The sequence below is a fragment of the Anguilla anguilla genome, chromosome 11 (assembly GCF_013347855.1).
Source record: "Anguilla anguilla isolate fAngAng1 chromosome 11, fAngAng1.pri, whole genome shotgun sequence".
In the NCBI taxonomy this organism is placed as follows: domain Eukaryota; kingdom Metazoa; phylum Chordata; class Actinopteri; order Anguilliformes; family Anguillidae; genus Anguilla; species Anguilla anguilla.
This window is the reverse complement of record NC_049211.1, coordinates 16929555-16947918: the sequence shown is the minus strand read 5'-3', so window position 1 is coordinate 16947918 and position 18364 is coordinate 16929555. Positions and strand designations below refer to the sequence as shown.

General features: G+C 38.3%; 1 protein-coding gene across 4 annotated transcripts in view; it reads left to right on the top strand.

Annotated features, from left to right (window-relative positions):
• cacna2d3a (calcium channel, voltage-dependent, alpha 2/delta subunit 3a) overlaps positions 1–18364 on the top strand; it is a 184613-nt gene that overhangs the window by 68823 nt on the left and 97426 nt on the right. For all 4 annotated transcript variants that reach the window (XM_035380856.1, XM_035380855.1, XM_035380854.1 and 1 more), the window contains exon 4: positions 1244–1303. In XM_035380856.1, the coding sequence (XP_035236747.1) occupies positions 1244–1303 (60 nt within the window). The remainder of the gene's footprint in view (positions 1–1243; positions 1304–18364) is intronic.

The following is an 18364-nucleotide window of genomic DNA, read 5'->3' as shown; positions in this document are numbered from 1 at the left end:
CATTACTTCTGCTTTAGAATCATTTAGGAAAATAGTTTCTTATCTACAGGCCAACTGTGTATGTTGAAGGTGCTGTGTCGTAAATTAGAATGTCAGGACTATTGAATGAGGAAAAGATTGCTTTCGTCAGCAGGCTGAAGTCAGAAGGGGACACACTGGGGAAGACGATGCTTAAAGACTAGTGCTGTAAAAAATTTATATAATAGCATTATACAGGAAATTATACAATGCCATCATCATGTGCAAAACAAAGACATGGACTGGACTGAATGTGGGGGTCTACCGTTCATATACCAGCTTTATTTTTGCATGATGGAAAAATAACTAACGCTGATACGTATTGTGGTTTGCTGTGGTCTGGCATCTGGAATCCTGGCCACATTAGCGTTCAGGTGGGCGATTTCCACTTCTCTTCACCCTGCACTAATCCGACCTGCTGCTGCCCATCTGTTTTTACCCGTCTTTTTTAGGCACACTGTTCTCCCTCAAGCTGGTAGTGTGTGGCATGCGATAAAGATGGTATCTTTAAATGTTTATGTTAGTGCCATGGCTAATGTCCGAATCACCCTATTTTCTGTTGTGCTACCTGAATATTGTCAACCCCTAGCACAATAACAATTGGAATGAGTTGTTTGATATGAAATGACCAGCAATTCCATTGTAATTACTGTCTATATAGAAATGTTTGTGATCAGGACACTTTTTTTCTATCACTATTTGCCAGTGGATACCATGCTGTTAACAGACAGGGACAATAAAGGACATTTTTACAGGAACCATGTTGTTTTCATTTGAAACCAAGTGCGGTGTCTTATCAAAAATCATATAAGCAAATGGTTTACAGTATATTTTTCAGTATGGTAACTCAAAACATTTTTGATCGCTTTGAATTTCAATTAATCTTTTAGAATAACAGAATGTTATTTTGGATTTGTGCTAAGTATGTCTCTGAGATCTGTTTGGATTGATTACTTGAATGTCTTCATATGGCTGTGTGTACTTGCTCCTCATAAATCCCTTATTTTCCTTTCTCCACGGTAGGTTAGACTGGTTATTTAAACTGTCTCCAGTCGAATGCACAATAGAGTTTTTATGTAGTTTGTTTTTTATGATTAAGCAGAGCTATATATTTTGGCTTTGCTGGATTGCTGCACTCATTCACACCACAGCGAGTGACTGATCTGTTTCCTCGCCGTACCCTCATTTGCACTAACACCGGCCACTCCACTCTCTGTTTCCCCAGCGCCTGGTGGAGGCGGCAGAAGAGGCCCATCTACAGCACGAAGAGGACCCTGACCTGCAGGTAAGCAGAGAGGAGTCCTCTGGCCCAGTGCCTTTTCACAGCCTCTGGGCTGGTGCATGTAATGGAAGTGCTGTGCTACTGGGACTACTCATTTATGGAGCTGTTGGTGTATTATAAGCGGTTATTATTTTTATTTTTCTTCTAATAGAACTTTTAATTTATTCCACAGGAAACATATAGCACGTGTATAATTTTTGTTCAAAAAGTGTCTTTTACACTACAGATACGCTACAGTGGACTATAATTGTACAAGTATAGTAAATGCTTTGACTCTGTTGACCTAATAGCTTCAGGACCAAGGATAGCTCAACTTTGGGTTTTGGACAATTACAAGCATGTTTGTAGAAGTCTTCATGTGCGTTTTAGTCACTTCTACTAAATTCTATCCTCATACTGTACACAAATGAAAGAACTACCAGATGGTCTTGATTATAGCAGTTAAAGGTATAGTATAGCATAAAGTTACAAAAATGAATTTGAATTCAAACTCTGGCTTATCCAAAACTCAAATTCATTCAGTGGGCCCAGCAATCTAGTCATTTTATATAAGAATACCAATAGTCAGCAGTGACCCATTACACATTTGATTTCTTAGAAGTTTCTCACATATTATTCCTATTATATAACAACAGTTAAATTGAAACACATATCCCCGAAGATATAAATACAAAGTGATTAGTGGTAGTCCACGATAATACAAAGTTGGTAGTCCACAATAATATTTAACAAAAACGTGTAAAGCCCATGGTGGTTGAAAGTGTATATTGATATGAATCCATAGCCCACTCATAAGTTCTTAATGTGTATTTTATAAGCAATTAATAGATGAATGTCTTTGACAAGGGAATGAACCTTCAGGCATATCTTTAGTGAAGCGAGATGCTTGTGGTAAAAAGAAAGAAAGTGGTAGACCTTTTTCTGCCTCACATTCATTTGACATTAGCAATCAGAGAGAAATGACCCAGACGGTAATAATGGTCCCACAACAGGCAAGAAAGGCTGCAGCAGCAGGGAGAGTAAAAACAATTTTATTCATGGACTGTTTCACTTCAGCGGCTAATAGTCTTTTCCTCTGCAAATAAACCTCTGGGCACTGGATGGAAAAGCTCCTTAATCCAGCCCAGTCTCTATGACTTTGAAATTAAACTGCTTCCAGACACAACCTCCATACCACCCACACCCCCCTCCTCCCACCCCCTACCCTACATCCTCGTTATGCTTTAAATCCATTAGAACAAGTTACGCAAGACTTCCCTCCGCATTTGTTGCACTTTGGATCTTGTTGGACAACTGCTGAGATGACTTGGGGGGGGGTGGGGGGGTCTGAGAAGAGCTAATTTCACCAGGTATTAAACATCAAGTATGCAACCCATTGATACTGTGACTGGTGGGAGCCTCCACTGCAGGGGGGGATGGACCTCCTCTGCTCTTCTTTATCGCAATCACCCGCCCTTTAATCTGGGAGATGCGCCCTGCTCGGACTGGCATGGAGCAACGGCTGTGCCAGGGGAATCAGAGCCACTTTCAGATATGATCGCATTTGAAAAGGTGAGCTGGGAGCAGCAGGGGGGAAGCTCTCCTCTCTCTGGCGATAAGGACTCCCCGCTCTCAGCCCGAAATTGCAGCCGTGACATTTGTAGTCGGAACAGGATCAGAGACCTTGTCTGCGTCTCGAGGCGGAGACAGGAGTTATATGTTTTTTTTGCACTCCCTGTAGGCACTCAAGAGTTTATTTAGGGATGACAGCTATAAGCTACCTGTGCAGAACGGACTGATGATTCGGATGCCGTATTGATTGATCTCGGGCTCTGCTGATGGAGCTGCAGTGGCTGGAAATGTCTGTCTTAATGTGGAAATGCCATTCTGTGCTTTTACGTGGTTGCTAAATTCATCTTCGTTTTCAACAAAAAACAATGGGATTTACATGCCATGTTCATTTCAGCTTCTATCTGCCTACGTCTGTTCGGTGAGATCCAAAGAGAGCATCACTCCTGTGAAATGGGCATTACCAAAAGTTAGTAGTCAGTTTCACGCGCTGCAGTCAGTGAGTAGCTCCTCTTGCTGGATCGAATGCTGGCACCATCCTACCTTTGCAATCCTACCCATGAAGTTGCACAAACGATCTAGTTAACCCAGGGCATTCTTTCAAGTCCTCTTACAGTAAAGATGTAGTAAAGGCCCAGTCGTTCATTACTGTCATGCTCCATAGAAGAATCAATTCTTAATCTTGGTTCAAAGAGTCCCCTCAGAACCTCTCCCCCCCCCCCCCCTCCGATTGTTGCTCTTTATCAAAACACCCATCTAACCATCTGCTCAGCTCCGGAATAATGAATTCTTTGATTGCGGGGGCTTGGTTGGGATTGGCGGGAATATTGGGGGAAGTATGCTTTTCATATAAGGCCTGTTGTTTGCATTTAAGTGGAAGGAATACGTTCAACAAACCAAGCTGCTTAAACGTGTGATGTCCAGTGTGGGAGACACTGGTTTCGGAGTTCAATTGGTTGTCTGTCCCTTGAATTAACTGCTTGGTCGTGTACAAGACCAAGACGTAATAACAAAATCTATCAATAGTTGCTGCTGGAAGCATATACAAATAACTGACTGGTAGTGATTTAGCATTTGTGAAACTGAATACAAATCTGTGTACGTCTCTGTTAGCAGTGTTACTCGAATGCAGTGCAGGCAGGAGGCCACGTATTTTAGTCTCTAATTGGATATTTAAGTCAAAATGCTTTAGAACTGTGATTGTGACTGTTCAAAATAACCATGTTGCAGGGTTATGTATTCTGTTTTGCTATCATTTTTATAATTGTTTGTACAGTTATTGGCTGGTTCATACATGTTTCGCTTTCAGAGTTTTATATGAATGAGCTTATAATTTCAGATCTGTTCTATTTTCATGAGGAAAAAGTGTTTCTTAGTATCACTGGCCATGCAAATAGTTATGTGCCTATAGTCTAGCCCATCCCCTGTTTGGCCAGCAAAGGAACACAGGACATGAACCAAATAAACCTAAAGTAGTTTTAAGGGGTCTGTTTTACTCCACAATACTTTTCAATAACAATTTGTGCAATATTCTCAGAGGCAATTACATGTCCTCAGATTCCATTTTTATCTTGGCAGCTGAATGAACTCCTTGGCTTTATTCCACACAATTATGAGCTGGTCTGCGACCGACAAATGCGATTTTCATGGATGCCCAAAATGTCAAAAAGTAGTATGAATGCCTGGAAAAAGTGGAAAGGTTTGAGGTCTACAGTTTTGAGCAGCTGTCCTCATCATCATTTCAGCAGCTGTTGGCAATAGTGAGGACAGGAGAGTCTATCTGTATGACCTGAAAAGCCTGTGAGACCGAATTCTGAGTGTCTCTGTGCTGTTAAATCCATATCAATAAAATAGGCTTCTGTACTTTTTAAATTAACTATAAAATGAGTTGTCTGAATACAGAATTGGTTGGCATACTATGATTTAGGGGGTGTGGACTGAAGTCTTTGCGTTTATTGACCTGACAGATTCAGCATCACAATGACAGAATGACAGAAAAATTAAATGTTTGGTGATTTGGTGATTGGTTGTAGCTGCTGGGGGGGGGGGGGGGGGGGCGAGGGGGGGTCGCAGGGATATGTTATGCATCACTGTCCCATGGTTTTTTTGTATTTAAAGGAATTCTGTTCATTTAGCCTCTTTCAGAGTGATACAGTCACATGCCAGGCAGGAGGCTGGATAATTTCAGCAATTCTGTCACAGTGAGTGCTGCGCTTTGCCTTCTCTCTCCCTTTCATGTGAAGCAGCAGAAAATGGCCGCTGCCCTTCCATGCATTGGCATTTGGAGCTACTGGGGAGAGAAACTATGCCGTTATTTTACATGATGAAACTGAACCTGCAAATAAATCCTTACTGCAGTTGACCAGTGGAGGTTATTTTGATTGTCATATGTACAAAATGTAAAATGACTGAATTAGGTTTTTTGTTTAAAAAAAGAGAAAATTATTTTATGTTATGTATATCACATTAATTATAATATAATATAATGTAATGTAATGTAATGTAATGTAATATAATATAATATAATATAAACCAATTTACTGTAATGCAGTTGTGGTAGATGAAGACTACCCTTTGATGTTGGGCTGGGTGCTAAAGTATAGCAATAATTATCAAGTATTTTTTGAGAATAATAGCAATGTTCACCGCCATTCAGCATGTTGGTTCTCTTTTCATCTTTTTTCCTGATGCACTACTGTAAGGGACAGAAAGAAAGCCGATGCACTGCATGGCAGCGATGATAGTCAAAAAAATATCCGGTAATTATCACTATTGTTTATCGTCCTGTCCGTCGTTAGTGTACACTTACCTACATGCACTTCAAACAAGTCAAATAAGAGAGTGAATTAAATTTGGCTCATTTCTCTTGAGTGCTTATCTGTGTGCTTGTTTTTCACACATCAAGGTGACGCCGCCATCATGTTTTAATAGACGTCAAGGTTGAATGAAAGGGAGAGGGTCCCTGGCCATTACTTGCATTTATTACTCTGTCATTTTTGTTCACTCTTTAGATCATGAACATTTTTAAAGTAGCCCGAGGACTTGATAGTATTTCTCTGGCCTACCTAAAAAATTCTGAGCACTTTTTTTGCCCTTACTCCGTGCTTGAATATATACTAATTGTCATTGTTGTAACAGGAGTATTCCATGTCCTGAATGATCATGGCAGCTGTAGTGACTGAATTTGCCTGTTGGTCACGGTTGATGTCTTCTAATTTGAATGCGATCCATGTTCTTTTTTTATTGAAGTTAATTAAGGACTTTTAATGATAATGGCCTAAATTTACGCAGGATAAGTTAGGTCATTTAGTAACACCAAGTATTTTCACGCATCATTTGGGTGACCATATGAAGAGACTATTTTGAACTCTCATCAGGTTGTCCCATCCCCAGCATGTCAAGTCCCCTTGTCACAGTTACAGTCACAGCTGAACTGTGTGTGTTTGAAGTGAGAAAGATTCAGAGAAAGGAGGGAGAAAAACTATGTTAGTACATATGCGTGTGTGCATGAAGGAGTATGTGTTATAACGAGTACTGTGTGATGATGTGTATTTGAATTCGACCTGCAAATATAAGAATCCTGTGTTGAGTAAGTTACGCGTGTGAGGGGAAGGGAATAATTGTGGACAACTTGCATGGTGTAGCTCCTAGCTATCAAGCTCCCATGATCCCCTATTGTCAAGCTCCCTATTGTCAAGCTGCCCCAAGTTTGTGTCCGTCTCCTTTTATGTATGAAAGGCGGTCTAGTTCCCCCGCATCTCCACCTCATACCACAGCTCTGCCACAGAGTCCCGTCGTAGTGTGTTTGTCTATTTGTGTTTTAAGAAGAGAGAGTATGTGTGTGTATGTGAGTAGGTTACGTCCTGGTATCGGAAACCGAGATTAGCTCATAGATAATAGTTTAAATGTAAATGATTGTTGTTTTCAGAGGTAATCCAAATTATAACAATATGTAGCAAATTAAGAATACTAAATTAAGTGAATGTGAATAAAACGTACGTTCTAGAGACCTTGAGTAGTTCAGTTGTAAATTGTTGTCTTTATTGGTTTCATGCAGATTCAGTTATTTCAGTTTTTTAAATGCAGGGTTTATTTTTGTCCTTTGTTTTGATACCATCTGCTTGAATTGAGTGATGCTCTCTCACTTGGCAGTCTCAGTTGTGTGCCTGTTACATTAAATTAATTTAATTTGTGCGAATGCACTGGGAGAGATGCAGCAGACGTGAAGGGAAATGGATTGTTACTCTATGAAGGAAAAGGATTGCTGCATTATTAATGTAATAAAATAATTACCTGCAGTAATTTTTCTCCATGGTATGTATGTTTTTCTTTTACAATAAATGTAATTGCCAAACATACAAATAACGTATATATTTAAAATATGCATATCCTATATGTTTAATTGATCTTTCCCATTCACTAGCACTTTGCTAAATGGGAATATTTATCAATAATTTCTAAAAGATTAAAGATTTCTCAATATACATTTATGAATTGATTGGTTAGCCTATCAAACTCATTACACTGTTATTGCAGAAAAACAGAAATATGATTTTTATGCTTTTCCCATTTTAATTGTTATTACCAAGGTGTTTTTGAAAGGCCTTAATATGTAGTGAAATATTTAATTCATATTATAAAACACTATGGCAGATATGGATTTCATTTCTGTGTGTCTTTGTCTTTGCAACAGCTGTACACTAGACCTGTCTGTTCTATTGTTTATCTACTGTTTAAGGAGGACATATTTTTGTATTCACTCAATGAAGCACATACCGTTTATGTTTATACCACAGAAAAAAAGTGTATTGAGTTTGAAATTATTGCCCAAGGACTTACAACTATGGAAGTGTGCTTTCTCCAACACTTATCAACCAGAAGCTAGGGCCTGCTTTCTTCTTCATTGGAAATTAATGTCATTTCTTTTGAAGTACTTGGAGATATAAGACTTCAGTAGCAAGGAGATTGGAAGGAAAGTATATTTTGTACAAAACAAAGAATATTTTCCATTTCTGTAAAACAGGAGATTCATTGCAGTTTACAGGTCGTACAACATGTCAATTAAGAAATGTATAGGCTATGTTCCATTGCTTGCTGTCAAAAATAATGATGCTAATAGTGTTGAACAACTCCTGAAAAATGGTGTACCATTAAAAGGGATATAAATAGTTTTATCTCAGATCACAGAAAACTTGTCACCTACTGGAGAGAGAACATGTTCCAACACAGTTGCCTTATTTGGTTTTCCTTTGTCTTCCATTTTTTGGATTTTCCACAAAAATGTTAATTTCTGCTCTCTGTTCCAGTGTCAACGTTGTGTAGGTGTTTCAGGTTCTCAATCTCAACCAGAAATCTGTGTGTGCGTGTGTGTGTGTGTGTCTGCGTGTGTGTGCGTGCGTGAGTGTGTGTGTGTGTGTGTGTGTGTGTGTGGATGTGTGTCTGTGTTTGTGAGCATGCATCTGCTTCTGAAAGAGATTCAAGTGCCATCTATCATGTCAAAGCTGACAATGAGGTGTGGAAATGCTAAAATGCATGGAACATGAATAGTGGATTTGTGTAATAAATGTGCAGTGTGTTTATGTGAATAACATCATGTCTGAAAACCAACCATATATTAAGCTATTCAGATAATGTAATAATAAGTGATACATGTTAGTCAAATTTAATGAAAAATGTTCATTGACTCCAGACCATATTGTAATACTCCATAAACTAAAATTGCATGGCAATAGTTAAGTTAATCAAACCTGTTCATATTTATATAGCTAAATTTATCAAGTCTATTTCAGATAAATAGTAAGACAGTACAATACAATAAATGCACCCATGTTCACATTTGGTGCCTCAGACTCGACTAAATTCAATAATTATTGCCTGGGATGTTTTGTTAGTCTGGCTGGAATGCCTCCAAGTGCATTGTTGGCTAAGATGTCTGCTTGGTTCTGGAAAGCACATGGCGGTGCAGTCCTAACTCATAGTTGTTACTAGCAGTGCTGCATGCAATGCGGGGGTCCTGCTTTGTGCAGAAACAGTAGCTCGCAATCTTGTTTTCGTAAGATAGGCCTTTTTTATCTTCAGGAAAGTTCAGCCTATAGTTTTACTAGCAGAGCACCAGGTTTCCACTTGGGTGAAGACACCGCATGGTAAGCTAAGTACTTACATCTTGATTTTATTTACGTGCCATGGGTTTTTCTGGGTGGTGAGGGAAATTCCAAGCGAGGATCAATGTTTCCAGTCATTTTTATTGTACAATACCTTCTCTGGGGGAGTCCTCACACACAGTCATTGTGTAATATAGGTTTAAATACCATGATTATGTCATCCGGGGCAGATCCACACCATGTTATAAGACAATCTCCTTGGACAGTCTGCTGCTAACTGCTGGTATGTGAGTGTATGCCCCCATACAAAAGGAAAAAAGGAGAATGCGTGGGCTGTCACTGTTGCTATTAGAATACCTGCTTGGTCTTTAGTAATAAGAATTTTTGTCTAAAAAATTCTTGACATCAATCATTAATTAAAGGGCAATCAGACCTGGTATTCCATCAGTACTTAATTGATTTCTGAACTCACCAGACTAAAGATAAAAATTAATACTTGCTTTTAAATGTCAGTCAAATTTAATGAGAAATGGTGACGGAATCCAGGCCATATTTTGATACAGCAGAAACTAAAATTGCACTGCGATAGTTAAGTTAATCAAGTTTGTTTATGTTCATCCAACTAAATTCATCAAGTCAATTAGCCTACATGAATATGAATGGTGTTCAGGAAATTCTATCCAGGAGGCAAAAAAGTACCTCCTTGGCAATACCAGTAGGGTGCTTACTCCAGGGAAAAGAATCAAATTTTCAAATAGTTTACACACATAACTTGTACGGTTTTCCAACTGGTGTTTTTCTGTGTATTGTACTTCAAGCAAAGGATAAGATGGTCAGCATCATTCCTTTATGAATTAAACATCAGACCAGACCAAAACCATGCACTAAAGGCATGCCATATACAAACCATATGAATTTAACATCTTTTTAGTTCATCTTTTTTTTTTTTTTTTTTTTTAACGTGATTACACAATTTCTGACAAATAGTGTGAGTAAAGCCACTCTTTCTGGTTTTCTTTTTCTCTCTTTCATTCTTTTGCTTTCTTTTGCCTGCCCTTATCCTCACATGGCTCACTTGCACGGCTCACTGAAAGCAGGAACGTAAAATGTTAAAAACTACCAGACATGCTGTATGACAAGCCTACTCCTGCGATGAGTCACGTAAAACCCTCCATTAATCTGTAACGGTCATGTTTTTAAAGTTCATTTTCTTTGTTTTTTTTTCTCTGATAAGTTATCATTTCAAGAACTGTTTGCTCTAGCCCTCTCCAAAAGCCATTGGCTGTTGAAATATTTGCTTAGGAGTGCAGCCATTCCGATCAGAACTGATTCCATGAGTGAATGAAAAACCAAGAGAGTTAATCTTGTGCAAGATGCACAGGCTGCTTTGCCATATGTGGCCATAAACCCCTTTTACACTTGATTCAAAATCCATTCTGAAGGATTGGCATTGCTTGAATGCAGGCTTGGAGGTTTTTTTCCCCCACAGCTCTCAGTCAGCCACAGTTCCTTTCTGTATTGTGAGCACTGCACGAGATTGATTGGCACAGATAGTATGGAAGATCCCTATGCAGGAGCACAAATAATCCCGGATAAAAAGGCCTTGGCTATGAGAGTATAACAATGCAACAACCCATCATGGAAGAGGGTGCTTTGGAAAGTCCATGCTTGCTGTATTCTTTCACCTTCATGGGACTAACCCCTTGCTTTGAATAAATGTGTTGTATCTTTACTGTATTCAGGGGGTATTTTTTGTATGCATTTTTCAAAGTCAAGAATGCATCAATTTCCGGTATCTATCCATCCAGGCGTCCATGTTGTTTCCCAGGTGACATATGGCCTGAATGAGAGCTATTTATCAACCTAATATTTTCCGGTGTGCATGACATCAGATCCATCAGATACCTTTCTTTATACTGTACCTTCAGAGGTAGGAGTGAAAAATACTCTTCACAACACTTACCTTGAGCATTCCCTTTTTTACCTTTGAACTCATATGAAGAGAAGAAGTCTGGTTTTTAGGGAGATATAAAAGAGGCTTTTGTGGTAAACAGCTTTGCAGTTTCTGAGATACAATTAAATTAAGCACTGCTGCATCCTTACCATTCTTCTCCCTTCTCCCGTTTTACGCATAATCTAAGAAGGGAAAGTTTGTCACAGAGCAAGGCGGTGTCAGACATCATTGCCATCTGTCATACAGTATGTCTACCCAGCAATAATAATTAATGACAAAGCTAAGCAGTGTGGGCATATTTTGAAGGACAGTGGTGCAAATGGAAGTTTTATTTATACTGATTCTCAAGAACATTCACAATGACACCCCATGGCTTTTTATTGAGTACCATTGTATCACTCAAAACAGGGCTTTGTTGATTCTTTTCCTTGTGGAAGGCATTTTATAAAGGGAAATTTCTGCTCAGATATGATCTTTTTGAGACCCATTGAATCAAAGCTTCTCAGCTTTGAAAACTATACTGCCAGGTCCATCATGCAGTGAAGAAATTGCAATAAAAATAACTTTAAAAATTTGATTTGACTGGATTACACACTGTAATTGTCAAAAGGTATTTTTTTTACTTTGAGTAATTCAGTTATAACATTATTTTTATAATGTTTGATTGTAATATAATGTGTATAATGTAAAAATATGCATAACATTTTGTGCTCCAGCTCGTCTTTGTATATAAACATTGGAATCTACATCTACAAAAAGCAAAACCTTTTTATATATATTTCTTTCACTTTTGATATTGTGTACAATTTTTGTATGAAACTCTGTGACAGGTTGTAAAAAGATCTGACTGCTTGGTTCACTACAGAGAGGTCTCTAATGTACAATAAGCTTCACCAGTAGCTCCATTTTGTTCATTTTGGATTGATACTGACAAAGAAAATCATTATCTTTTAAATAAAGCCTTGAATTCTGCCCCTGATATAACATTTGAGACTAATCATTGACACAATATGCAATAATACTTCAAAGCTTTATTTTCCATGCAGTAAAATATGAAATCTTGCAAAGTATTAAGAAATATAGCAGGTAACTCAAGACCGATGAGTGCCATGGCACTGCTGCCTGAGCTCTTGGATCAAAGAGAATGCTTGGCTGTTTTGGCATGTTTTTTGGCTGAGGTGCACTTTTCAGTCTGTGAATTCGGTCCTTTGGCAAAATTGCTCATAGGAATTTGTACTGGCAAAGCATCTGTAAAAAAAAAAAAAAAAAGAAAGAATATACCATCATCATTGGACCATTGAAAATCTCGCTATCATTCCGCTGTTATTTGCTTTTTCTCTGCCCTATTACTAATGAGTGTGCAGGGCAGAGGCATCGATTCATTTCCATTGTATTAAATAATCAAGCTGTCATTATTTTCTTCTTGTTTTTCTGGTGCAATTACATTTTCTGTTATTCAAATGACAAGATCTGCCTGCCCTGCATAGATTTATTTGTGGCAGTCGCACTGCAATTTTTTTTTTTTTTTGTGATAATTGACTCATTATTTCTGTGATTTTAGATGCTATATCCTTTGCTGAGATATTACCTTACTGTGATGTATGATGAACCAACGAGCCCAATTCTTTCCTGTGTTTTTTGTTAGACTGCCTGACTGTGATCACAATGGAATTAATATAAACCCCTCCATAGATCCATGCCATGATTACAATCTTATGTTATACTTTCCCTGATGCACTTTCCTACAGAAAATGGGATAACTGATTGAACCAATACTTCAAAAGTTGGAGTAATATAATTTTCTAGGATTCAAAAAACGCTCTTTAAGTCCTTTTGTTTGGTCTGCACATTTACCTGTTCTAGATCTTGTAGAGAACCCTCGATGGGCCCAATTAAGAATGATTGGGTCAGTTAATTTGGCCTGTCTCATAGGAATTAGAATCTTTTAAGTCAATTTTTAAAATTTCTACTTAAATTTTTATCCTTTCTTTTCTAAATTAGAAAAGAAACAGTTCAGGATGAATCAATGGGTTATTTGTACTCAGAATGTAATTCATTGTTACAATCAGGAACCTGAGATAAATTCAAGCTATTTTCGATTAAAGTTAAGCCAAATCATTCCAGCAGTTACAATATATTCACAAGTTCCTGGTTAGAGACACATCAGGCCTACCCTTTGTAACAGCGAAGTGAGGTGTCTCACTTGTGGTGTGCAGTTGTTCTGGGGTTATTAAGCCAGTTACTTCACAATGGCATCAGTATGTTATTTAATTTTACAAGATGAAGTGTGGTCCATTATTTCTTTTCCCTGCAGTTTCATTTTCCCAAACAGCAGTAGTTTTTGTACTTTTTCCAGACAAAAGAGAGAGAAGTGAATTATGGGAGACTCAGTACAGTGGTTTGGGGAAATGGAGCAGGAAGTTGCAGAGAGTGCTTTTTTTCATTTTTGCAAGTTGCATTTTTTGGTTTTAGCTTTCATAATTCTTATATTTGCCCAAAGCTACATACTACAATAAGGACGACAACATATTAACAATTAAATATGGACGCAGTTCTACTTTTAGAGACAATCACATTTCAATATATATATATGTATCTAATAGTTTTCATTCATTTCCATATATAATAGTTTTGAACAGTAAAATCACAGAGCGTGGATGCAATAGTAGTGGAGAGCTAGTTCTGGGTTCCTTTTCCTCTTCTGTTCAGTCAGACAAAAGAGAAAAGTGCATGTCGAGGACTCGTCCATAAAGCGTCCATAAAAATGGAGTGCCATAATATGAGGTGCATCAAAAAGAATGGAAGTGTCTCACTCTCTGGTTTAATATCTTAAGCAGTAACAAGTTCTGCCTTTTGCAGAAGAGACAAGTTTGCTGAGTTTTGAGTCTCCCTCTTCAATGTCGGATAAGCGCTCAGGCATAATATTAGGTGTCAGTGGTTGGATTCTGTGCCCCGCTCGTGGGTAATGGCTACATGTTTCAGTCTGTAAGCTCTGATACACTGTCTCATGAGCTGTCAGTCAGTCATGTACATCCAGCACCATCCACGCCCTGGGGCCTTTCTCCCTGAGGATAACAAGAATATTCTTCCATTATTACTATAGTATCATACCTTGTATTGGGTGTTTATTTGACAGACGTACCAGTGCGTCAGTGTTTCACAGTGGAACTGCATATCTTGAGCACAGCTGTCATATTTCAGTTCATGGGAAAAGGTGAAAGATTTAAGTTTCAAGTGACCTTTACTCCACCTGCCTCTAATTTTCTTCAATTAAACTGAATGAAAGGTGCTCTTTGTACACAGACCAAACACACACACACACACACTTATGTGTACAGTAAATGGATGCATGCATTCAAATTTAGAGAGAGAGCTCTTAGTGAGAGATAATTGTAGATAAATCCAGTGGTATGAAGATGTCCATTCGTTCGATCAGATAAATCAGTTGCTCATTTATTCAGAACTTAATTAAAGATAACAATACATGTGCTGACTGTTCATTAGTGCAAACGAGGACTCCGAGAGCACATTTCTGAGTACTCCAACTCATTTTTTTGGCAGTTGATAATAATAATAATAATAATAATAATAATAATAATAATAATATTTGCCTGTTATGATAAATATTATTTTGTGTCAGTTAAATGGTTAGTTATTTTGTGGTTATATGGTATATTACTGTTCAGAATTTAATGATTATGCCATAACTTACTCAGATGCTCTCCATTACATCCGTACAGAGCATACAGACAAACTCAGTTACAAGAGACATGCACATTTAGACACAGCTGGAGCCTGTTTGATAAAGGTCACTCCTGGGCCTGGCCTTTCCAGACTGGAGGAAATTGACAGACAGGCCTTTCATTCAGCATCTCGGCACGCTCTTTCGAAAGCTCCGGTGTTCATCCTCAAGGAGCAACGCAATTGGATTTTCCCGTTGCAGCTCATATTTTGGTAGTAGAATTCCACTTTATCATTCTTTCTCTATATCACTATAATTCCAAAGAGAGGACAGAGGACTATTCGAATTCTACGTATCAAACCGGATGTGATCGAAGCAGATTTTTGGAATAGTAGCACTGGTACACATGTTAAGTAGTGCTATACTTTGGAAAAATTTTCGGCTTCAACTGAGAGCCCTGGGACCTGGGAGTTATGGGGTTAAATGATCGCTTGAAGGCTGCTATTACCATCAAATAGTGTATGCTGAGCTGCACTATTTAGGAACCCTCCTAGCATCTTGTGGGAAATAACCAACATCACCAGCAGTGCGGTGTGGTAACTGGCCCAAATGTAATAAACATGAGACTTTAACCCTCAGCTGAAATGAAGCAACAGTAAGCCCTTTCAGGACAGGCCAGGAAAACAGTGGCAAATGTCTCCACAGATAGAACATGAAAATGTCCCAAAATGGTGACTGGGCCATTAACGGCAGTTGTAGTAGCATCACATCTATCAATTTAACTTCTGCTAAGGTTGTTGAATTGATTGCTAACCCTGTTGCAGTTGTTGCAGTTGTAATTTCTTCCATCGGCCATATGAAGAAGAGCCTGTGCCCATGTAACTTCTTTCTGGCTTTTTTATGCACTGCAGTTTTTATCTGGAATATGAAAAGATTTAAAGTTATTGCTACACCATCTCCATCTTGGGTGTTTTTATATTTTATTTCTTGGTTATTAGGGTAACTGTGTTCCATGAGAAGAGTAAATGCATACAGTGATCGGAGGCAAAGACCATCTGTGAATTAAAATGTTTCAATGGTTTATAACCTGAAGGCATGTGTTATTTTTAAGACAATAAACTGAGCAATTTCCACTCACAAATTAAACTTTCCGCAAAGTGAAATGGCCTTCTTTCAAGAATGTGTTCTGACTTTTGGAGGGTTTTCTGGTTTATGAAAACAGTTTTCTTGTTTTAGTTTTCTTGGTAATATGTTTCATGTCTTTATAAGGTAGGACTTTTTCACAAATGGAAACTTAAGGTTTCCTTAAAGGGCATCTGGGTTTTTAGTATATTACCAGTCAATAGATTGTCATGAAATGATAGTTTAACATGAATATCCATTTGGTACTTGAAATGAGTTGGAAGTATTGTCTAAATGTCTTTCCAGCTACTTAGATTTTGAGAGGTGAAAGGCTATCACTTTATCTCAAATGGAACGCTCAGCTCTGAGCACTTTAAGATGAGCAGTCCAAGCGTGAAAGTGTTGAACGGTGCACAAGCACAAAAACACTCTTTTGGGAATCAGTCCAGAGGATGGGCCGTCAGTTCAGAGTCTGTGGTAGCAGATCCACTAATGTTTCTATTATATGGATGCATTAAACTAATCATCCTTGTCTGCTATAAGACCATCCAGCTGGTATAAAAATCAGTGAAACTGAACAACACTTTCCCTGAACCAATACGGGAATAAACATACCACTTCAAAAGTACATTATGGTTCTTAAAAAAATCTATATTTGTTTAGTGAACTGTACCTGGATGCAAAGATTTGGAAACATTCAGGTCTGAAATTGAATGGTGTTACTCTCACAACAAAAGACTGTTTTCTTTTATATTCTACAAATTTTAGTACCTCCTTTACTGGTTGCAAGGTGGAATTTTTGTGAACATTAATGCTAGTTGTAATGTTGCTAAATTGTTAGTTTTCTCAACTGAACAAACCTTGTCAAATAGATTATGGCTTTAGAAGTACAATTACATTTTTCTTGAGCTCTTACATTAATTATCAGAAGGCATAAATAATACATTTAAAACATTTATTGTTTTATACAATTATTTGGGCCATCAGACTCCACCTACTTCCTTATTGGGTCAAAGCCTATTCTGTTCAAAACAAAAGATTTAGCTTATCACTTGTCAGACAGTACAAAACCGAGTTCACCCTGACCTTTAGTATCTCTTATGTGAAGTTCCAGAATCATTTTTGTTTTTGTGATTAGGGAGCTTCGGGATCATTGAGGCAACTTGCCTTGTCTTCTGTGTCAGCACTTTCCCTGATAAAGGCCTAATAACAGGGCTAATCAGAAGAGATTAATTGAACTGATATGCGGCTTGACGTCTGCGTAATTGATGGCTTTATTGGTGCATTGCCTGCTTTGCAGGAATGATAAAGGAAGCAGGTGGATCAGACACGAGGTAGAATTAATGAAGGTTACTTGATTCCTAAAGAGAAAAAGCTTCATAGGCAGACATTTTGCTCTGTGGTGACGTACATTGTAAAATAAGTTCTTATAAATTTCGCAGTAAATTACTGGAAGTGTTAGATTTTTTTTCTAAGGTCTTGGAATGCATTTTTGTTTTCATAGCAAAGTACTGTAAGACAGTGAGATGGTATTTTATTGTTGAAAATACTTCCCTGGGCTCTATCGGTCCATAAACTGTAAACTTTATGTAAATTTGCAATTTATGTAGCAATAGAGCCCAGACAAAAGTTCAGATGTTGGCCAGGCTGGTGACTGACTGTACCCCTGGTCTGCTATTGAATCTAGACCCTGCCTAGCCCTGCTGGGAGGTGTATGAATGGTCATATAATTTTCCTGAGGAAGGGAGGGATCTCAGTTGGGGGGTGGCGTCCATTTCTTATAATGTACCAGTGACCCTGCTCTTGTGAATTAGGCACCCAGGGTGTGAACTGTCCTCCTCCAGCTCAATGTCTGTGCGAGCCTAACTGGAGGACTGCAGAGTGAAAAGAAGCAATTCCTTGCCATTATGTGTTTTGGTGTGAGGGCTTGTGCTTGTCTGTGCTCTGCTGAATTGATAGCGGGGGTTGTATCAGTGGGAATGCACATGCACAAATTGGGGGGAAAGCTCACTGTATGTGAATAACAGCTCATTGGGCTGTGAATCACAAATTCAAATTACAGCTGGTCTGCTAACATAGTATTATAGTCCTTACTGATGCTATTTTCAGCTTTTATTTCAGCCTTCTTGTAGTGTAAGCTTACTGGAGTCATTGCCATTATTTTCTTTGCTGTTACCACTCTTTAAGGTCCTCATCAACTTCTTTTGTCTACTGGCACTGCTATATTTAACCAGGCTGATGTATTATAAATAGCGCCCTCAATATATGTGAAGAGCTTAAAATAATTAGTAAAAACAAAAGGCTGTCCCTTTTGCGGTGGTATTGGAAAAATCAGGTTTAGATTTACAGTCAGTCAAAATGAGGAAAGTCAGTGGCTGAGACAGCGTGTTGTACTGTGATATCTTGCGTGTCAGCTGGGGGGTGTGGCTTGCATGTCCTGTGGTGACTGGGCTTGTGTAGAAAGAACCACACTTCAGTAAAGGTCATTAGCATGCAATGGATCTGAATTTGTGTACACTGCAGATGTGTGCCTTTAGTTCACTAAGCCAGAGATCCCAAGCATACCTCAAAATAAACAATCTTGTACTTACTGGGAAGAAGGGTAATGGTTTTGGAATCTCTGTCACAGTCCCTAGACTTGAATATTATTGGAAATC